This window comes from Stylophora pistillata, chromosome 7 (assembly GCF_964205215.1).
Source record: "Stylophora pistillata chromosome 7, jaStyPist1.2, whole genome shotgun sequence".
Classification (NCBI taxonomy): Eukaryota; Metazoa; Cnidaria; class Anthozoa; order Scleractinia; family Pocilloporidae; genus Stylophora; species Stylophora pistillata.
The window spans coordinates 20,587,188-20,609,990 of record NC_142525.1 but is presented as its reverse complement, the minus strand read 5'-3'; the positions used below and the strand labels follow the sequence as shown (position 1 = coordinate 20,609,990).

General features: G+C 38.5%; 1 protein-coding gene across 1 annotated transcript; it reads left to right on the top strand.

The window, feature by feature from the left end:
* Window positions 1–3,423: 3,423 nt before the first annotated feature.
* On the top strand, window positions 3,424–10,532 carry LOC148727014 (macrophage scavenger receptor types I and II-like). Its single transcript, XM_088727298.1, has 4 exons — window positions 3,424–3,748; window positions 6,979–7,017; window positions 8,933–9,244; window positions 9,699–10,532. The coding sequence occupies exons 1-3, from the start codon at window positions 3,694–3,696 to the stop codon at window positions 9,124–9,126; spliced, it is 288 nt and encodes a 95-aa protein (XP_088583424.1). The 5' UTR covers window positions 3,424–3,693; the 3' UTR covers window positions 9,127–9,244; window positions 9,699–10,532.
* Window positions 10,533–22,803: the final 12,271 nt, after the last annotated feature.

The following is a 22,803-nucleotide window of genomic DNA, read 5'->3' as shown; positions in this document are numbered from 1 at the left end:
TAGGAACTATTTAACAATTTGTTCATGTTTTAGCGTGCACTATCGAGTTATGGAGCACGCGGGAAGTTTTGAGAGCACGAAAGAAGCCTAAGAGTTACCCGAGGCGATAGCCGAGGGCAACTCTAGCTTCTTGAGTGCTCTCCAAACTTCCCACGAGCTCCATAACTCGATAGTGCACAGCTGAAAGCGTGAACCAATTGTTTTAGAACATGGCCGGTGGAATTGTGCATCAAATCCGACGCGAAAAACGGGCATCAATATCAGTTGAAGCGAATCGTGACGGCGCTGATGCCAAGTCTCCTTTTCCGTTGTTTTTCTCTTTTTCTGCCTCATTTAAGAACTCTAGCCCAAGGGAAAAGATCGAAACATTGTCTTCGTTTTCGGACTAGTAGGCCGAGTTTCTGTTTGTATCCATTATTGTCGAGAAATATATTATTTTTCCCCGCGCTAACAATGGCCGCTCGCGCGAAAAATAAAATTTCTGGCGAAGCGATTTGCTGACGCTGTCAGCATGCACTATCGGGATTTTGAGCACACTTACGTATATTGAATTTGATTGCGCGGTTCTGCTAGCTATGTTCTAATTCACTTTGGGAGCTATTTCAGTTTTGATGGTTTCACACTTTGACATCTTCAGTGTTATTTCACCGATGAAATAATTTGAACCATTCTAAAAATAATTACGGTTGGCTTCCTATAGCATACTTTGTAATGGTGATAGGACTAAGAAGATTCCTTTCCGGTCTGTAGCCATACGAGTGATAAAAAAAATCGGACGGCCGAGCAGCGGGAGTCCGACTTGTTTATCATTTTTTTATCACTCGTATGCTTACAGACCAAAGTGGACGATACGAAGTCTCATGACCAAATTACCTAATCAAAAAAATTACAATTTCCAAGAAAATAAGAATAGCCAAAGTTTGAAAGAAGGGGAAGTTTTGCACTAGTAGACCGATGAAGGAGGCGTCAACTGTTCTATGTCGCTCTGAAGTTAATAAAGGTTGATCTGGTTGATTTAAACTGCAACCTTAAATGTGATTGGCTTATTGAACTGTCCGTTAAACAAACTGCTTGATAACAAACTGTCCAATAACAACTTGGCAAACGAAATAGTGTAAATAGGAGTTTTTTTAACCAACCCCAATCAAGGAACTTGTAATTTTCTATGATTAATGAAAAAAACAGATGGACGTTCACGCCACCTCTGTTCGTTTGGAAAATAAAGGCTTTTCGGAAAATTACATGGCAAATGCTGGAAGAATTGATGTTTTCTTTATAATACAACATCATACGCGAATTGGTGAAACGCAGACTGGTAAAAACTTCGCGAAGGCTTGCCTAAAAAAGCGCAAGCTTGGTTACATGCCCTCATCCACAGGTACCTCAGCCCTTGATGGTGCACTTAATATTTATTCATTTATTTTCAGAGTTGGTCCCTTAGGGAACAAAGGGAACACAAAAAATTGATACACCTCAAAATTACTGAAGTAAAAAAACATTTGAAAGAAAGTAATGCTTCAGTATTTACAAATCAAACGAAAGACCACTCACCTTTTAAGTGCCCCTAACACAGAGAAGTTTTTAAAGAAGGAACAATGATTACCGGCTGGTGATATCGAGTATTCCTATACATTACAGGCCTTGTAAAAATGAATCCAAAGATGAGATTTCATGGTTTTCTTTCAGGTATTTTCGTGCTTCTCTCGAGAACAGAAAGTGTTACTGGTAAGTGATAGCATTGTATCAAGAAGAACTGTTGTCGGTTATAGCGACTGAAGTTTTGTTAACTTCAGCGAAAGCAATCATGGCATTCGAATTAAGAGTTCTTGTTAGTTATGTCTGAAAACTCTATTCTAGTACCCTGTGTAGTCGGTTTCGGCGTGATGTCATTGGCTGTAAGGCGAAAGTCATGTAATAAAGCAAAGCCTAATTAAAAGTTACAAGTAACAACCTTATTCGTCTAAACACTAGAAGAAAAACGTGGAAAAGTTCTGAAAGCATGAGAGAGATTGACAACCTCCGTCAAACAGCACAATTTTTTAAATTTTTCTCATTTTTAATTGCTCTTTCCTTGCAAAGGAAATGACGCTCTTTTCAACAAACTAACGCCAACCAAAGCTGAAATCCATCTATCGATGGTTGTACTTATCGTCGCGAAGGGGAGATAACCACTTATTTGAAGTCATAATTTTAAAGATTAAATTTTGTAATTGAAATTTGTCCAAGCCACTTTTGCGTGACAGCTGACGCCAAAAATAAGGTGTCCCTTTCGTGTTTTAATTGTTTTTGCTTTTGGATTTTATCGTTACCCATTCGAAGATAATGTGCCATCTATTTTGGCCGTAAGACTCAGCCAAAGACAGAATTGAATAATTCTTTACAATATTATTATAGCAAAATTAAAACTAATAAAGTGGTCTGTACAAGATACTGGCCAGGAGCATTGCGGTTTACGAGACATTGCGATTTACTCGATGGCACATGGTCGGGATGAGCGAGTTCTTGAAACGGTTAGAGTGGAATCATAGCAGGTTGAAAGCTCTTTTGCTTCTCAAGCTGTGTTAGTCTTGATGACGTGGGAGGAGTAGGCTGGCGAGACTGTGATCGTTCAAGTTGATGATGTCCTTGGAGCGATAAATTGAATATCTAAGAGCAGTAATCATCGCGTCTTTGGCATAGAGTACAGAGTTCATAGCTGTCTAGGGATTGTTTATACGATTGAAAGGACCCAATTATTGACATGATTCTTTTCTGAACACGCTCAAGGTTTTCACTGAGGTATCCAGACCTAAAACCAGTCGACCTTATCGCCCAATGAGTACTAGCAGTATAAAGTCAAAACTTCGCGATTCACGTCATAAGTGAGCACATCGTGGGACAAATGACAATTCTTTATTATCTTAGCATACCCAATGTTTCTCTCTGGTACTCTTAATTTCACGCCCCTATTACTATGCACAATTTTGCCTTATTTTTGGATTGCACAACAATAACTGGACAAAGAGGCGTTTTAGCGAACTGTGGTAAATTTTATATTTCATTTCTAAATACTTCGTGCAAAGTGGTTAAGGGAATACTAAGTGTATGTTGACCAGTTTTGTCGGATATTTAAGTTAACTTCTATAATCTCATCAACAGTACGTTTGGTGAGCTCCTCAAGAGGATTAAATCGTGCCTTTTATTTTATTTTACCCCAGAAACAAGCCCGATTTTCCGACTTGTACGAATGGAATTATTCCATATTCACACACGTGACATACGGGAAACGTATTCCTATTCCCTCCCTCAAATAAGCCTGAAAGGCGATTGGACTCTGAAACCATTGGCTGAGGGGAGACCTCTATTTGTCTTAATATGGGCAACGACCCCAAAAATAGAAAATTTATTTCTTCTTATTCGCAGACAAACTGTGTCATACGTTATTGAAAGTCTTCGTCCGTAGCTAGTTCGACTGTGAAGAGGGAAAGTTGGTTTTCGAGCGCTTTGAATATAGTCGGTGGGTGTTTCGGAAAACTGTTTCAAGCTACTTTAAATCGACGTACTACTTCCAATTTTGTACATCATACTGTATATCATTTCAAAGGGAATTGATTTGCATATCTTAGAGACCTATTGTACACCCTGAATAAGTGTGACCTACTATTGAAAAAAGGAACTCATTATTTTGGAATGCGAAGCTGATTACTCCTCAGGATGTCAGTTAAAGTATTGGGAATGAAGCTTGGAGCCTTCATGTTTCTTCATGGAAGTAAGCACTTTTCATTATGATAGGTTCATTTTTTAAACAAAACTTTATTCAAACTCACTCGTGGCTATTTGTGACTCGAGAGCTCTATTGCATGACGATTAAAGAAGGCGATGCCAGAAATGATCCGTTATTGCGCGATAAGTGTTAAGACCGTTAAACTTTAACGGTCTTAACAATTATCGCGCGATTTTATCATACGATCAACCTTATTAGCAAGTCAGGCTCAAGTTCAATTAAATAAAAAGAGGGAGCTTTAGTACGACGACGGCAACGAGAACGGCAGAAAACAATAGGCTTAATGAGCAAAAACAATCGCCCTGCACGTGCGTTCAACATTTTGCTACATTTCTTTGCCATTCTCGGCAAAACAACAACGTGAAATAACCAAACTTTAGGTTTTCTCGAGAACGTGAGCACATGACGGTTAATTTTTCTTTCTTTCTCCTTACTGTAACGCCGTTCGTAGTGATATAGTCCCTGAATAGTTCGCCAGCATTTTCCAAGTGAAACACATCGGAATAACCTCGAAAGAGTTACAAAAACGAAAAGTTAGATTTCGACACGACGCTTTCATCGCCGTCGTCGTTGCTAAAGTTCCCCAAGGTCTCAACCGGAACTCCGGATCATTGTCAACCGCACCGCATTGCATTTGCCCGTTTGTGTACGCCTATGCGTTTCTTTCAAGGATCATTGAACTAATCATTCCCACGACTCTGTTCATAGGTATTTTACAAGTGGCTCATAAACCGATCTACTTAGCTTTTCTTCCTCATACGCAACTTTCTTTAAACTCGGAAAATTTAAATCTTGAGACAAGGCTAAGAAGATAATTTTTGTACGGGGTCAGCCATGCGTCTGAAACTGTCACAAACACTTTCCTGAAAGCATAAATTTAGATAGAAAATGCAAAGTACAGATTTTGTACACTACTGGCAAAACTTGGGAAAACGAACGAGTTGTTTGGTTCAGTTAAATAAGCATAAGCTATTTGCACATAAACAGACTATTTTTTATTATATATCTTTATACAGTTTTTGCACTTTCTGATTTGGCTGAAATGGCGTAACTATCAGAGTACAGATGCACGATTTAACGGCGTCAAGCCATCAAGCCAGTTTATACGATTTGGTCGACTATTTCCCGGACTTCTCTCTCCATCCTTTCATTCATTGACCCACACGCCTTGCATGACCTGTAACACTAATATCAAAACGAGCTCTTGGCTTTAATTGATACAAAACAACCAGTAGATAACAGCACAAACTAGAAATTGAAATTTCAAAACCAGGTAGGTTCAGGTTATTGATGAAACACTGGGCCAGCAAATAGATACAGAAAAGGTTAAAAAAAATGCCAAGCGCTTAAATGTACAAAACGATAACATGAACAGAGATGGAAAACATTGAAGAGAAAACGGGGTAGATTGGCCGAGTTTTTGAACGTTTTCACGCTTCGAGACTATCACAAGCTTAAGTACGGAAAAAATTTCAAATACAGCTAACACTAATTAAACAATAGAGTGTTTCTGTCGAGGAACTATCGGCTGATAGTTGTCCCGCGGAAATTTGATGTTCTTAAAACAAATATTTGTCCGAGAAGCGAAGCTTCGAAGGCAAATATACTAGTCACTTGATCGGTTTAAACCAATAAGAACCGGAGAAAATTTAGTGGTGAACTATAATTAGGTATAGTTTCGTGTTAAAAAAACAAAACAAAACAGGAATGATGACAGCCTGCTGACCTGGTGAACTTTTTCAGTTTGTGAAATATTTCAGTTTATGAAATATTTCAGTTTAGGAACTATTTCAGTTTAAGAACTATTTCAGCTTTGATGGTTTTAAATTTTGACATATTTAGTCTTATTTTATTAATCAAATTATTTGAACCATTCTATCAATAATTATGCTAGGCTTATTATAGAGGACTTTGTAATAGTGATAGGACGAACTATCACTCGTAGACCGAATTGGACGAAGTCTTATTACCAATTAATCAATAAAATTACAATTTTTGACATAAGAAAAATAGCCAAATTATGAAAGAAAGGGAAAATTTGCATCAATAGACCAACATAGGAGGCATAAATTGTTTAATGTTGCCCTAAAGTTTACAAAGGTGAATTTGGTTAATTTAAACTACAACTTTAAATGTGATTGGCTCATTGAACTGTTCGATAACAACATGCACGATAACAACATGCACGATAACAAACTGCTCGATAACAATCTGCCCGGTAACAAACTAAGAACAACTTTGCAGGTGAAATAGTGGAAAATAGGAGTTGTTTTTAAACGAATCATAATCAAGGAAATTGCAATTTTTTATAATTAATGAGAGTACAGATATACGCTCACGCCACCATTGTTCGTTTGGAATATAAAGTTTGTTTGGAAAATTTATGCGAACGCGTGACAAAATTGACGTTTTCTTTACAATACATATATCTTATTAAATGTTTTGTTGTGTAATGTCGCCTAGTACTTTACGAGTCATGCCGTATTTTGACGCGCCCTACGGGCGCGTCAAAACGCAAACAACGAGTAAGAATATTCAGCGATGCTACATAACAAAATGTCTCAGGCTAATAAGAGATTTATTATCCAACACGCCAACTTGTTATTTCAGTGCGGGCAAATGCCTAACCGTTTCTCTGGAGTACAAATACTGCGAGATATTTGTACCCGTTTTGTGCTCTACGACACAAAGTTGGATGATAAAAACATGGTATGCAAATTGGTAAAACGCAGACTAGTAAAAAGCGGATAAGTATATTTTGTGTGTACTACGCGAGGAAAAAAATTTGTTCGCGAAGGCTTGCCTAAAAAAACACAAACATTCTTACATACCCTCATTAAAAGGAATATCAGGCATTGATAGCGCACTTAATATTTAAGTATCATAATCGGAACTATTTGCGATCAAATGAATAAAGGCTGATAGTTTCGTAAGAAACTGTTTGGGGCTTGCGATCAAAGTTGATCCCTTATGGGAACAAAGGAAAAACAAAAATTTGAAACAACTCTCAATTGCTGGAGCAAACAAAAAAAAGAGCTTAAAAAATAGTAAAGCTTCAATGTTTACGAATCAAACGCAAGACTACTCAGCTGTAAGTGTCCTTAACACAGAGAAGTAGAATAGGAACAATAATCACCGGCTGATTATATTGAGTATGCATACACACTAATTGTAAAAATCCATCCAGAGATAAGAATTCATGGTTTTTCTTTCAGGTATTTTGGTGCTCCTCTCGAAAACAGCAAGTGTTACTGGTAGGTGATATTATTGCATCACGAAGAACTGTTGTCGGTTATAGCGACTGAAATTTCGTAAACCACAGCGGTAGCAATCATCGCATTCGAATAGCGAGTTGTTGTCAATAGTCAGTTTTGCCGTGATGCCGAAATTAAGAGTTGGTGTCAGGCAATAACGTCACGGCAAAACTAAACACTTGTTTTATGCGAACCGGTTGTTTAATTAAGGCTGCACTTTCTACAAGCATTTCCTCGGTGAACTTCAGCTTAAAAGCGAGAATCAAATAAGGAGATACTGAAAGAGATAACTCGAACTTATTATGACATCTTCTAAATTATCGGTTTTTGGATAGGTGGGTGGTCGACAGAAAACATTTACACGCGACAAAATAAATCAATGTTTTGCTTTCTGTTCTAGAAGTACCGACAAGACCAAAGGTCTTTTTTTTCTTGAAAAAACGTGATGATTGCTCAATTTTGTGTGGGCCTGTTTGTGTGAGATGGATTTCTTTCGGCTGCCGTACTTAGTCGAAACTCAGTCCTCGGGTGTAGGACGATAGAGGTCAATCATATTCTAAGCAAGGATTCAAAACCGACCGATTCAGTGTTTGGATCAATTCCGACGTCTGAGAAACGTATGTTTTGTCTATAGTGATATCGAGTATTCGTTAAAACTGCCTCGGCAGCTAACGGTTGTTCAGCAACCACTCTTGAAATTAACTCCTACCGACAAAATCAGGGGCTCTGTGAGCTTGGAAAAAGCTTCTAATCAAAAACATAATTTGTTACTTTCCGTCTTTTCGTACGCAATCGTAACAGGCGGGATTGATCATTTTACAAAGTTCGCGCCAAAACTGCCCCTCTTTAAAACCAAATTGCGCAATCAATTATTTTCATGGAGAGAGAAGGAGGGAGGGAGAGAGAGAGAGAGAGAGAGAGAGAGAGAGAGAGAGAGAGAGAGAGAGAGAGAGAGAGAGAATTTTCCCATTTTTTGCGTGACATTGTAAATTAGCTATAAGACTGCAACAATATGCCCTCACATCGACTATTAACCTGAATTAGTCTCTATTATCCGAACGGTTACCAGTGAACATAAACTGCTATTATAATATCTAGCCTACCGCCGTTTCTTCGTCAGGGACAAATTATAAACACTCAATCACAGGTATTTGTCTCAAAGATAACGTATCTCGTGATTTTACTACAGAAATTAAAACTCTAAAATATTCCCTGTAAACCCTTACCAAAAATATTTTGCGGCCTTCATTTTGTTAATCTGTAAAAAATCCTTCGAACAGTGAGAAAAGTAGCCTATTTCATGGGCTTTAGCGTGAGCACGACAATGCGGGCTTCTTGAATGGTTGCTGCGTATGTAAACTTTTCTCCTACAAGTCGAGTTTGTGGCAAGATGCAGTTCACTTAAAATTAATTGCCACTTGATGAGGTGAAGTCCAGGATGGCTAATAGAAAATGAAAGAAAGGGAAATGGAAATGGCGCTGTTTGCATCAAATAAGCGCGAAAACAAGTTTAAGCGCAGCCTTGCGTAGCTCGCGTTTTGATGTCTCCGCATTCAATTTTGTTTATTCCATCCGACCGACCTGGTCAAGTACAGTTAAGATAAGAAGTTGTTTAGCTGAGCCCTACAATGTAAGCCTGAAATCCGCAATGACGTTCTGGAAAAGCACACCAAATGTTTTTATTCTTACACTTACCTTTACCCACTCTCCCTCTAAACCATTTGAGACTTCTTTTTCCTGATTGAGCAACGATAATTGGAGGGAGGAGGCATTTTAGTGAGATGTAGTAGATTAAATAGTTTTAAATGCGAAATTAAAATTTCTGAACTGACTTCCTTAAGAGTTGCTGAATAGATGTTATGCGTTAACAAGTTTTGTCGGGAATTTTACCTAACCTCTATAATCACGACTACAGTTCGTTTGGTGAGTCCCACCGATTCGCCGACTTTTGGTCGCGTTGAAGTGCTGCACAATGGTACATGGGGAACCATTTGTGATGACTCATGGGCCTTAAAAGACGCTGATGTAGTTTGTCGCCAGCTCGGGTACGTTGGAGCTTTATCAGCACCTGGTTATGCAGTGTTTGGACAAGGAACTGGTCAGATATAGCTTGATGACGTTAATTGTGTTGGAGTTGAGACAACAATATCACAATGTAATCACAGAGGATGGGGAGATCACAACTGTAACCATGATGAAGACGCTGGTGTGGTGTGCCAATCCAAAGGTAGAGTAACGATACGAGTACTCATGATCATCCTAGGCGAGAATGAAAATAGAGGTAATCAGAAACTAAGAAAGACGTTGCGTATTCGACAGTGTTACGATCAACATTTCTCTTATGGAGAACGAGAAGCTCATAACTGTCAGGGAATAATGAAGACACTGGAGTAGTGTTTCGACCTCCTACAGTTTACATAACTTAGAATAAAAAAAACTTTGCGTCCTTCTTTAATCTGTTTTCATTTTTCGAACCTCATGGCGCTAACAAAGCGAATTCAAATAAACCAAAGTTTTACTGCACTTTTTACCTTTACAGTAAATTGAACGACCTGGTCGAATGCAATAAAAATTACGAGGTTTGTGTTAGCTTTTGGCTCAGCATCAAAACAGCATCATTAGACGATCGCTCATCGTGTGTGTGTGGCTAAATTTTATTCATATATTCACATTTACGGCAGTTCGTTTGGTGAGCCCCACCAATTCGACGTCTTCTGGTCGTGTTGAAGTGTTTTACAATGGTACATGGGGAACCATTTGTGACGACGACTGGGAACCACAGGACGCTGATGTCGTTTGTCGCCAACTTGGATACGAAGGAGCTCTATCAGTTCGAAAAAGTGCAGCATTTGAGCGAGGAACTGGTCAGATATGGCTGGATGACGTAAAATGTGTAGGAGATGAGACATCAATATCACAGTGCAATCACAGAGGATGGGGAGTTCACGACTGTAGCCATTATGAAGACGCTAGTGTGGTGTGCCGACCTCAAGGTAGAGTAACTATACGGGCCCTTTTTATCACCATCTTTGCCAAGAATGATCAGTTTAGAGCTACTCAGAATATGAGAAAGCCGTTGAATATTCAACAATAGTACAATTAAACTTTCTTTCCCGCGATCTCATTCTCACCAAATATAACAAGCGGCGCCATTTCCTGATTTTTTAAGGATTTGACTACAACCCTTAATGACAGGCCTAACTTTTCTCATGGGGTGATTGATCTTAGGAATGAAAGTTGTTAGAGCATACATCATATGCATTAAGAAGGTATTTCAAACACATTTAAATTAAATATAGGTGCATGTAGCTTGGAATCTGTTGATCACTTGGGTTAGTACTAGGCTGTGGTAAAAAGTAAACAGGAAGTATTTATGAAGGTTTAAGGCTTATTGGCAAACTGAGAAAATACTTAAGAATCGTGGGATATTCACAGTGCATTTAGGTTTAGCTAGAACACGGTCTTAACACATCTAAGCTTTTTACAATTTATTAAAAGAAAACAACAATTTTAAACCGTATTGATTTTGTGAGTGAAAAAGTTGCTATACTCTTCCTGGTCTTTCTTTTAAAAAATCTCTTCTTTTAAACTTTCTCCCATCATGGCAGAGTTTGAAACTTCAAACCTATGAACAAAAATTTAAATTTCAAATCGACGCCTTAGAAATTTTACATTTTACTTGCACCTTACATTTTGTTTTGCCGTGCTTTCATTGTTAGCATGCTTTCTGCAAATAACAGTTCTATACTAGCGGTGTATTAATTACCACTAATGCTAGAACATTAGCATATGAACCTGCGCTCCCACTATCTACAACATTCAATCTATTATGCTCAGACAAAGAGCTAACGCTCTTGTCAAAATGAATCAGAATCGAATTCGCCAATAAGAAGAATGTTCTTTAGTTACAACCATGTCTAGATAAGCACAATTCGAAATGTTCCAAAGAACAAAGAATTATTGGTGGGTCTGAAGATAGAGCCAATATGAAAATATTCTGATCTCACCTACGTATTGACGCATGTGACTTTTATGTCAGGATTATTCCATCTACGGACTGGATATTCAATTAGGTCTTTTACTGAAATTTTACGCTGCCCCCTCAGTTGTCTGGATCATCGGTCAGTGAGTTGGTTTCTTATCCACTTATCTCGGTAAGATGTCATTGTTATGATGGATCTATGGATGCTTAGTATGTCTAAGTCGACCACCCCTTAAATGCTTGTTTGACAGGCCATTGATGTTGAGTTGTCTTACTCTGAGGTTTTCATTTCCAACTGATCGTAGCAGAGATACAGGTTCCTTTTCGTCTTGTGTCCAGTGGGCATGAACTACTGCAGATGTGCAGTTTATCACAATGCTGCGGAATCGTATAGTATGGTAGTAGTGGTAGCAATGGTTGAATGAAGACAGGATGAAGGATGAATAAGTCCAATTCTCGATGGTCGCTAAGTCCCTACACTGAAAGGTTCGCCCTTCAGGGCCCAGTTGTACCGAGTGGCAGTCTTCGAGCGAACAGAACATTAGCAAGAAATTGTAGGACCAGGGTTGTGAGAGACAATTTTACTCAGGGTGAGGTTGTTGCAATTTGTTTTTGGAATTAACGTAGCTAAGCACACCAGAGTGGAGGAAGAGTTACACACTTGAAGAAGGGAGATGACTGCTTCAATCTTGGCAGTGCGCGTCGATTTTCTATAAATAATCGACAGCAATAAGATAAATAGCAAGACAAATTCAGGGAAGGATAAACCAGGGAAATATCCTTTGATGTGGAAATATCGACCGTCGCCTTGATAGGCTGACAAAGAGAAAAATTATGGAGCTGGAAAATTGTTTCTGAACGCCATGCACACTGCCTTAAAGTTTCGATAACAAGACTTCTACAATACCTTAAAAGATAGTTCAGAGGCTTGTAATCTCGTCAGTTATCAGACCAGAAGGAAACGGGCCAGCATCTCTACCAATGCTCCAAATTAATTCATAGACTCTTGAAATTTTAGACCGTAAACCCACTATGTTTGTCGCGGAAGATCTTACATTCTTTTGCTATGGCACCAAGAACGAAACTAGCCAAGATCTGTAGATCGGCCTTCATGGCTTCCTCACGTTTTAAAGCAGTAATTATTGTTCGTTCAGTCTGGACATGGTTATCGTGTTGTGAAATTCAGATTAAGTTTTCGGTCGCCTCATGTACGCATAGTCAACAATGTAGGCAGAATCGATTTCGAGGGAAAAGCCGAAATACACTGATTCCAAACAGCATCCTACCGGTAAGGGCCAAATTTACAAGCATGTACTAAAATTAAGTTATAATTAAAGATAGTCTCATGATTTTTACTGCAATCAAGGATAAATCAACCTGGGTAGATTTCGCAAAGAATATCTAAGCTGAAGGAGACTATCTAATCTGCATCTCTGTAACGAATAACCGATGTTATTAAAAACTGGATCATTGGATAATGCAATTCAAGACTTTTTATTGGCTTAGCCATTATGGTATATCAGCCAATATACCATAATCTACAAATATGGTAAGCGTACGCGCTAGCTTAAAATCTGATTGGCTTGTGAAATTCCGAATATCCTTTGCTATTTACCGAGCAACTCGGGAAAAAAATGGTTTCCCGATTTGCATCCGTGACAAGCGAAGGAATCACTCAAATTAACGACGAAGCAGTCCCTCAAAACGCGAAGAGAGCGACTAAATTTGGTTTGAATAAAGGCTGATAGTTTCGAAAGAAACTGTTTGGGGCTGCGTCGGTGGGAGTAACGAAATAATTTGGATATATCAACAAAGTTGAAATGGTAAATTGGCCACCTTAACGATTACAAAAGCTGACGTTTCGAGTGTTAGCCCTTCGTCGGAGCGAATAGAAGAATTGTGGGTTGTGTGTGATTTTAAAGGCAGAAAATGGAGCTACATTATTGGTGGGAACATGGCAACGAGAAAAACAAGAATAAATTAGTGGAATGAAAAGCATTCGTTGATCCCTGTGGAATTTAGACTGCCGGTTTGAAAGATGAGCTTTTGTTCAAGATTTTTACGGCTTTCCGTGCTACCTAAGTGTAAGGAAAGACCGCAGATTGCCATATGTTGCTTAGAATGATTGGGTAAATTAAAATGTCTAGCGACTGGTTTCGATGTGTCCTTGTCATTCCTTTCCACGTCTCGAAGGTGTTCTCGGAATCGGTCACCTAGTCTTCTGCCTGTTTCGCCGATGTATATCTTTTTGCAATAAGTGCAAGTTATGCATTCACAAGTTATTACATTCACAACACTGATAACAACACAATCTTTCATTCACAACACTGATAAAATATCGGGACCTAAACGATCCATTAAGATCACCGATCACTTCACGTGCACCTCCGCCAATGTAATCTATTGCATAACTTGCAACATATGGCAATCTTCGGTCTTTCCTTACACTTAGGTAGCACGGAAAGCCGTAAAAATCTTGAACAAAAGCTCATCTTTCAAACCGGCAATCTAAATTCCACAGGGATCAACGAATGCTTTTCATTCCACTAATTTATTCTTGTTTTTCTCGTTGCCATGTTCCCACCAATAATGTAGCTCCATTTTCTGCCTTTAAAATCACACACAACCCACAATTCCTCTATTCGCTCCGACGAAGGGCTAACGCTCGAAACGTCAGCTTTTGTAATCGTTAAGGTGGCCAATTTACCATTTCAACTTTGTTGATATATCCAAATTATTTGATTAAGGGAGGGTGAAGAACTCTTATTTTTTGCAATCCAAACTTCTTCCACAGATTCATCTTTAGGCAATCCATAAAATCCAACCCGTTGACCATTTGGACCAACAGTCCCCCTTTGATGACACAACAATATGAAAGAACTTAGTTAATTTAACTAAGTACGATACTGGCTTGCAAGAAGCTCACAACAAAATATTTATAAACTTCTTACGTCATACCTCTATTTTTCTCTGTATATCTATGTAGTCATATGGAACAATTCCTTCATAAATCTACTAATTTTAAATTTAAACCCTAGTACTGTATATCATTACAAAGGGCATTGATTCATATATGTTACAGACGTTCTATTGTACTCCCTCAATAAGTGTGACCAACCATCTCACTCGCACAGAAGCCGCCGCATATTGAATTAGTAGTGAGATTTAGCAAGAGGACGGGAACGTCATTTCAGAACGGGAGAGCGCGCGGAATAGTCTGGACACGAGTCTCGCACGACTTCCGGTGATGCGTTGCCGGTCTCGCAACATGTTTAGGACGGCATTTCGATGGTTTTCCCGTCCTGATCAAAACGTCTGAAATTTGTATTCATAAAACCGGTTGAAAAGGTAAGAGAATCTCTTAGAATTATACAAATAAAAGTTTCCAGGCTAGGTGTTTCTCACTGTAATGTTTATAGGGCGTTTTGTCCACTTGATCTCCTACATGGGCCTATTTCTTCTTACAGCTGTGAGCGAAATTTATTAATTGATTAACAATCAAAACTTAGCGTCACGCATTTCAGTTGTTTTTTTTTCTCTCGATTTTGTGGGTTCGTCTCTTACACAGTTTCTTATTTTAAAGGTACGCTGACAACTCTTAGAAAGATAAAGTTGCGAAATCTAATGTGATTTTAGTAAACAGCATGAGCAAGTTGATCAGTTCATTTATTGAAATTGATGCAAATTTTTTTTCAGTCTGCTGTTGTCGTTGTTTTCGCGATGGATGCAAGCAGTACAGAAAGCTCTGACCCAAAAAAAAAGTGAGAATGAAATTTAATGTTTTCGTAAATAAGTGTAAACATTTTTAGCAAGCAATTTCGAACGCGAAAAAATATGCATCTAGATAGAAAAGGAAAATGTAAAATAATGCAAATTATTAAAAACTGGATCATTGGATAATGCAATTCAAGACTTTTTATTGGCTTAGCCATTATGGTATATGAGCCAATATACCATAATCTACAAATATGGTAAGCGTACGCGTCAGCTTAAAATCAAAAGGGAGCTAAAAAATCCAGTTTCTTCTTACAAAATAATAATTTCTTGGGGCGTTTTTAATAAAACAATTATTCTACTCGCGCTTGTTGGATATGAGATGATTATAGCCTACTCGGCGCTACACGCCTCGTTGGCTATGTATCATCTCATATCCAACGCGCGCTCGTGGAATAATTGTTAATTAGCCATGTGTTTTTCTGGATGACACGATATTTAGATTAGAGGAGTAACATCGTCAAATATTTTGGCATTTTAGCTTATTTTATGTTCAAGTAACTTTATACCAGCTTAAGACAGTAGGTTTTTTTTATATGCCCACTTTTCTAAGAATCTTTTGTTTATGATTGTTATCAGATCAATCATGGTGTGGGCTGAAGAAAGAGATATGAAACTCTTGCGAGCTGTGGCAGCTAAAGGGGTTTTTGTCAACAATAAAGCGGAAAGCAGAGAGAGAGGAGCACTATGGTAGGCTGTTGCTTCTGACCTTGTGGTAGAGGGCATGCCTGTCATTTCACGGTCAGTCAGAGACCGGTATAATATTCTGGCCAAGAAGTGGCGCTTAAGAGTGAGGGAGGAAGAGAGCGAGAGTGGTGGTGGGGATGAAGAAATGACTGAAGTTGAAAAGCTGTTGGAGGAGTTGGTGGTAATGGAAAGGGAGTCTGAGATGAAAAAAGGGCAGAGGGATGAAGAGAAGAAATTAGTGGAAGGAGAGAAAAAGAAAGCAGTGGAGATGGGGGAAAGAGCCATGGAGAGGCTAAGACAAACCAAAAAGAGGCAAAAAGAAACAGAAACTGATGAGGGAAAAGGGGAGAAAAAGAGAAGAAGATCAGGAGGAGAGGCATTAGAGTGGTTAAGAGAAAAGGGAGACACCATGCGTGAAATGAAAGAGCAAGAATTCAGGGATAGAAGAGAAGAAAGGGAGGCCCAGAGGTCTCACAATGAACAGTTAATGTTGCAGATACAGGCCCAAAATGAGCAAATGAAATTTTTCCAACAGCAAATGCAGCATCATCAACAACAGCAAAATCAGCAACAACAACAATTTCTAATGTTACAGCATCAGATGATGCAAGTTTTGTCGCAACAACTTTCAAAGAGAGATTAATTATATCAAAAAATTTTCAGTAAACTTTAATTAATACATTTATATATTATTATTGTTTGAGTTTAAGAGTTTTGTATAATTATGAAACAACATTTTGTTTGAAATGTAACCTTTTTTTAAAAAAAGGTAAACGCCAATTATTTTTATGAAAGAAAAGTTTTGGTTAGCAGGCCTTCGTAAATTTAAATGTGATGCGAATAAAAAAAGGGAAAATGACAATTTTCAATGCTGAATTCAAAATAATTTAATGCGTGCCTGTGCTACATGATTCAACTGCTTTGAAACTTCTTTCTCAAAGAGTACTTCATACAATCAGTACAAAATGTGTTTACCTGCTAAAGTAATTGGTATACTACGCACCATTGATATAGTGGCTGTAAATGTTACCCTGGAGCCAGGGTTTTGACACTTTTGAGGTTTTTGACTTTTCAAGAAATTCCAGTGAACCTTAGTCAGCAAGGGAACTGATTGGTTCCTTCCAAATGGCACAAATATTTACATAAATGTTACACAAGAATGACGAGTAAATAAAAACGCTTTGCACTCATAGAAAGCCGACTAATTTTCCACGATTCTCCGGGAGCCAAACCTAAATTCCATGACTATCCAGGTCCAGGAGGTGAAATCATAAAATTCCATGACTTTCTGGGGTTTCTAGGTCTCATATGAACCCTGCTACCAAATAAATGAAGGATTAAAACTAAGAAAAATGTTAAAATTACAAAGATGGGTGATGCCACCAAAATCTACACTTTTTGAAAAAATCACAAAAAAACAGTGACAAAAATTATTGCACTTTCTGTGCTGAAGAGAAATATCACTCAATCTACATGTCATTACTAACAAATTTTTTTGAAATTTGTAATCCTCCGCTAAGAGTAAAGAGTGAATATGTGTAGCCATGCCAATGAAAATTTCTACATCCCAACAATCATATAAAAAATTTCCATCCAATAAATGGCACAGAGTTGCCTTCAGTTAATAATACATTATAAAAAAATTTTTCTTTAACATTGTAAGATTGACAAATTTTACAATACAAAAATGCCATTCATGACTGATTCACAAGTTACACAAAGAATTTTCATCATTTCATTGAGGTGACTTGTCAAGACAGCTGAATGGTTCATTACTAAAAGGTTATTTACGTATATGTGCACGATCCTTCGCGGTAAAGCAGTATTTAAGCAATAGTGAAAATCAGACCTGAAAAAAATTCAGGCCTGTACGGGATTCGAACCACTGACCTCTGCGATACTAGTGCAGCGCTCTACCAATTGAGCTAACAAGCCAACTGGGAGCAGGCCATCAAATTAATTCGATTTTCACTATTGCTTAAATAGTGGTCTGATTTTCACTATTGCTTAAATAGTGCTTTACTGCGAAGGATCGTGCACATATACGTTTCATAACCGCAGTTCATATACATGTATTTCATATATATTTGTTGTTTGATTTATCATCTACGGATTTATGTCGAATTAATTTGATGGCCTGCTCCCAGGTGGCTTGTTAGCTCAATTGGTAGAGCGCTGCACTAGTATCGCAGAGGTCAGTGGTTCGAATCCCGTACAGGCCTGAATTTTTTCAGGTCTGATTTTCACTATTGCTTAAATAGTGCTTTACTGCGAAGGATCGTGCACATATACGTTTCATAACCGCAGTTCATATACATGTATTTCATAAAAGGTTATTGTAAGATTTTGGACTTGACCATGCATAATTCTAAATTATAGCAGCTCACGAACAGTTGTTTTGAAAAAATAAATGAAAGTACTGAGGTATTGATTTATTCAGTTTGAAATATTCAGTCAAGGCAAAGGAGCTCCTCGCCTAAACTGAAGAAACATTATTTCTTTATCTTTTTATTGTCAGCTAATGCATAACCAGTTACCTCTGCTGATAGTGTGTGCAACTCTTCCATAGGCCTTAGTACAGAATAAGGCAAAGTCAAGTTATTGGAAGTAGTCCTGCAAAGAAGGTGGTTGAACTTCAAACTTATCTGAGACAATGTTCCCATACAGACAGGTCAATGCATTTCCCAAAAGGGCACAAACAATGTAAAATTTTCCCACTGAACTCAAGTTAATTTTCAATTGGCTTTTAAAATCAATGAACCTCCGCAGCTCATTCAAAATGCCCGATTGCTGGAGCATTGTACTATCATTTCTTTTCCCTTCAAAGGGGCCATGAAGGTTCGCAATTAATCCATTTGGGATCACAACACTCTGAAATTTTATGGAATGGATTCTCTTGTGACCATTGTACATAACTCTTTGGTTTTCATGTGGCCTCGCTATCCCACGCACAGTTCCATCAATAAAACCAAAACAATTACTCAATGGAGCACCAAGACGGTGCACAGCCTCTGCATAACTGTGCAGCTGGTCAGGCTGCAAAAAGAACTGATCCCAGCTGCGTAGTCGATAGTTATGATTATCATAGATGAAATCGATCATGGTGTTAAATATTAAGCAGAGCTCGGTTGGATTCCTGCCAAAGCGGGGTACCATGTCTGTGTACCTACAAGGGTATGCCAATCTCTTCAACAAAATGCACAGACCCTCCATTCCACCACAAACGGTTCTTTGTTCGCAAGTAATTTTTTCTGGAATGCCTAAACATTCACATAATTCTAGCAGATCTTTCTTTGCAAATCTGAGCTCCCCCTTACACTCCACATCGCTCCACTCGTCTAAACTGAGTCTACGGAATTTCCAGTATGGGAAAATCGGTTTTGAGGAGTATGCGTCATAAAGAAGAACAAATTCATCATCGTCGATGATATTAAAGAAGCTGGCTACGTATGATGCACGATCCTCGCAATAGATAGCGCTATTTATGCAATAGCGAAAATCAGACCTGAAAAAAATCAGGCCTGTACGGGACTCGAAACACTGACCTCTGCGATACTAGTGCAGCGCTCTACCAATTGAGCTAACAAGCCAACTGGGAGCAGGCCGTTAAGTTGGTTCGTAATAAACCCGTGAAAGTGATAAATGAGGTAGAATAAATAAATGAAGTTCATATATTTTGAACTGCGGTATTAGATACGTATGATGCACGATCCTCGCAGTAGATAGCGCTATTTATGCAATAGCGAAAATCAGATCTGAAAAAAATCAGGCCTGTACGGGACTCGAACCACTGACCTCTGGTCTGATTTTCGCTATTGCATAAATAGCGCTATCTACTGCGAGGATCGTGCATCATACGTAACTAATACCGCAGTTCAAAATATATGAACTTCATATATTTATTCTATCTCATTTATCACTTTCACGGGTTTATTACGAACCAACTTAACAACCTGCTCCCTGTTGGCTTGTTAGCTCATTTGGAAGAGCGCTGCACTAGTATCGCAGAGGTCAGTGTTTCGAGTCCCGTACAGGCCTGATTTTTTTCAGGTCTGATTTTCGCTATTGCATAAATAGCGCTATCCATTGCGAGGATCGTGCATCATACGTATCTAATACCGCAGTTCAAAATATATGAACTTCATATATTTATTCTATCTCATTTATCCCTTTCACGGGTTTATTACGAACCAACTTAATGGCCTGCTCCCAGTTGGCTTGTTAGCTCAATTGGTAGAGCGCTGCACTAGTATCGCAGAGGTCAGTGTTTCGAGTCCCGTACAGGCCTGATTTTTTTCAGGTCTGATTTTCGCTATTGCATAAATAGCGCTATCCATTGCGAGGATCGTGCATCATACGTATCTAATACCGCAGTTCAAAATATATGAACTTCATATATTTATTCTATCTCATTTATCCCTTTCACGGGTTTATTACGAACCAACTTAATGGCCTGCTCCCAGTTGGCTTGTTAGCTCAATTGGTAGAGCGCTGCACTAGTATCGCAGAGGTCAGTGTTTCGAGTCCCGTACAGGCCTGATTTTTTTCAGGTCTGATTTTCGCTATTGCATAAATAGCGCTATCTACTGCGAGGATCGTCTATCATACGTATCTAATACCGCAGTTCAAAATATATGAACTTCATATATTTATTCTATCTCAAAGAAGCTGGCTGTTAACAGAGCATTGCGGACGGAGCCTAAGCCACCACTAGCCATGATCTGAGATGTGGAAACTCACGAAGGACTCGCAATACAGAGCTCACGAAAGCCGGTTTCACAAAGACAGCTCGCATAAAAAGATGACGACAACTACAAAAAATTCACAGTAACTTACTTAATGGGCTCGATTATACAGAAATAAAACAAACACCACCTTCTGAAATTTTGTTCAAGTCCAGTTGGAATTGAAAAACTCATCAATTGGTATCCCAACAACTTCGTACGGAGCAAATCTTGTCGAAGGCATCCATGTGTGTACTCGACGCGAGATGTATAGTAAAACTAATTTCGTTACCCATAATTGTACCTGTAAGTGTAACTTTATGACAAAAATTAATTGATATTCTAGAACAGAAATTTGCGACATGTTTTGTTTGCTAAATCCCTTTTCAACACAACGCGACGCCGTTCTCGACCCAGTTTCTTACCGGTATTTTTGCTGCGCGCGCCGTTGTCAACTGACGTTCCCGTCCTCTTGCTAAATCTCTCTAGTAAGTCGGATAACTCCGCACTCTCGTGGTAGAAATGCTATTGACTGTGGAAGTCCCCATTCCTCGAGAGTTTTTGTACGCTGTTGCAAGAAAAATCTCTCTCTTCTCGCAATTTTACTTACGCTACAGTCTCTGCAAATTTCCCCACCTCCCTCTTCTCCAGCGGCCCTGGCGAATTCCTCTTTTCGGCCTCACCCTACGCCTTATGCAAAAATTCTTTCGCCCATAACTTATCCATCTTAAGGCGTAGGATGGCTTTTCGGGGAATGTGAATTAATTACCATTGTGGATTGATATAACTCACGATGTAGCCCTCTCCTGTTTGTCTTAGAACTACCTGGAATAAGGCTAAAGGTAAAGTCAGTTTATGTGAGATAAGTAATTCCCGCTAAGACGGAAACGAAAAACGGCATCAGTGAAATGAGACTTTCATGCCAAAGGTTGAAAAGTTCTATTCATTCAACTTAACTGATGTGTTGTGGGATTTTTGTTGTTGTAACGATTGACAGTAAGAATAGTGAATAGCCCAACATGGTGCTTTTGTAAACAAAGTAAAATAAAAACATGGTCATGTAATGTTGTTAAGTTTTGAAGAACTGACAGATTTTGTACTAAAACAACTAGGTCAACTAGCCCTTGTCAACTATCACGCGATAGAAATGTCGCACATAGCAGTTCGCCAATAATTACTGTTCCTGCTCTTCTTTTAGAGTTTTAAGTGAACGTGGCAAGAGTTCTTTAAGATGATCTTCTCATCACAGAAAACTTTCCAATTAAAATTATAAGATGTGAAAATGATGCTCTATGATTCTTAGAAAGGAAAGACTTTTACAAAGCGCCTCCTATAGAGATTCTTTTAAGAATACTTCTACGATCCAGATAGTCTAGGAAAGGATGTAAACGAAACAATTAACGTATGTCTCTGATACGAAAAGAAGTGGTCCTGACTTTTTGTTGGTTTTTCAGGTGTTTACAATTTGAATAGTGTATAGCTGAATTAAAAATTTTATATTTTTGAAAGAAAATGATAATGAACGAACAGCAATTCTATTTAAGAGAGTGAACTCGCGCCTTTTATTTTATTTCCCTCCAGAAACAAGCATGATTTCATCGTACGAATAGAATTATTTCATACTCAAACGCGTGACATGCGTGAAACGCAGTACCATCCCTTTCTCCATAAGGTCCGTATCTCACTGTTTCCTTTTCCCTCGTTAGCTGAAGGGAAACCTCTATTTGTGTAAATATGGGCAACGACCCTAAAAATGGAAAATTTCTTTTTTCATATTCGCAGACAAATTGTGTCACACGTTGTTGAAAGTCTTCGTCCCCTAGTTCAATTTCAAAGAGAGAAAGTTGGTTTTTGAGCGCTTTGAATATAGTCGGTGGGTGTTTCGGACTGAACTGTTTCAAGCTAACTTAAATCGACTTACTACTTTCAACTTTATACACCCATGCTGTATATCATTTCAAGGGGAATTGATTTGCATATGCTACAGACGTTCTATTGTACCCTCTGAAAAAGTGTGATCTACAATTGAAAAAAGTAACTCAATGTTGTGGAATGGGAAACTGATTACTCATCAGGATGTTTAAAGCATTGGGAACGAAGCTTGGAGCATATATGTGTCTTCTTGGATGTAAGCACTCTTCATAATGATAAGTTCATCCTTTTAAGAAAATTTCATTCAAACTCATTTGGGGCTGTTTGTGGCTCGAGAGCTCTATTGCATGATGATTATTGAGGGCAATACCAGAACCCATTATCGCGCGACAAATGTTAAGACGATTAAATTTTCTATACGATCAACCTTATTAAGAGGACAGGCTCAGGTTCAATTGTATTATGGTCTCAACTGGAACTCCAGAGCACGGTAATTGGCAACCGCACCGCATTACGTTTGCCCCTGTGTACGCCTGTGCGTTTCTATCAAGAATCCTTGGTACAATCATTCGCGTGACTCTGTTCATAGGTATTTTACAACTGAGTGGCAGATACCTCGATATACTTACTTCGTCTTTCTCATACGCAATTCCCGCTAATTTTGTTTTGTCAAAATCCATATCACTTTGAACTCGAAAAATTTCATAAATCTTTGGAAAAGGTGAAGAAGAGAATATTTGTACGGTG

Coding starts and splice junctions, on each gene's coding strand:
- LOC148727014 (XM_088727298.1), top strand. CDS start 3,694: ATGTCAGTTAAAGTATTGGGAATGAAGCTTGGAGCCTTCATGTTTCTT. Junction 3,749..6,978: donor CTTCATGTTTCTTCATGGAA/GTAAGCACTTTT, acceptor TTTTTCTTTCAG/GTATTTTGGTGCTCCTCTCG. Junction 7,018..8,932: donor GAAAACAGCAAGTGTTACTG/GTAGGTGATATT, acceptor TCACGACTACAG/TTCGTTTGGTGAGTCCCACC.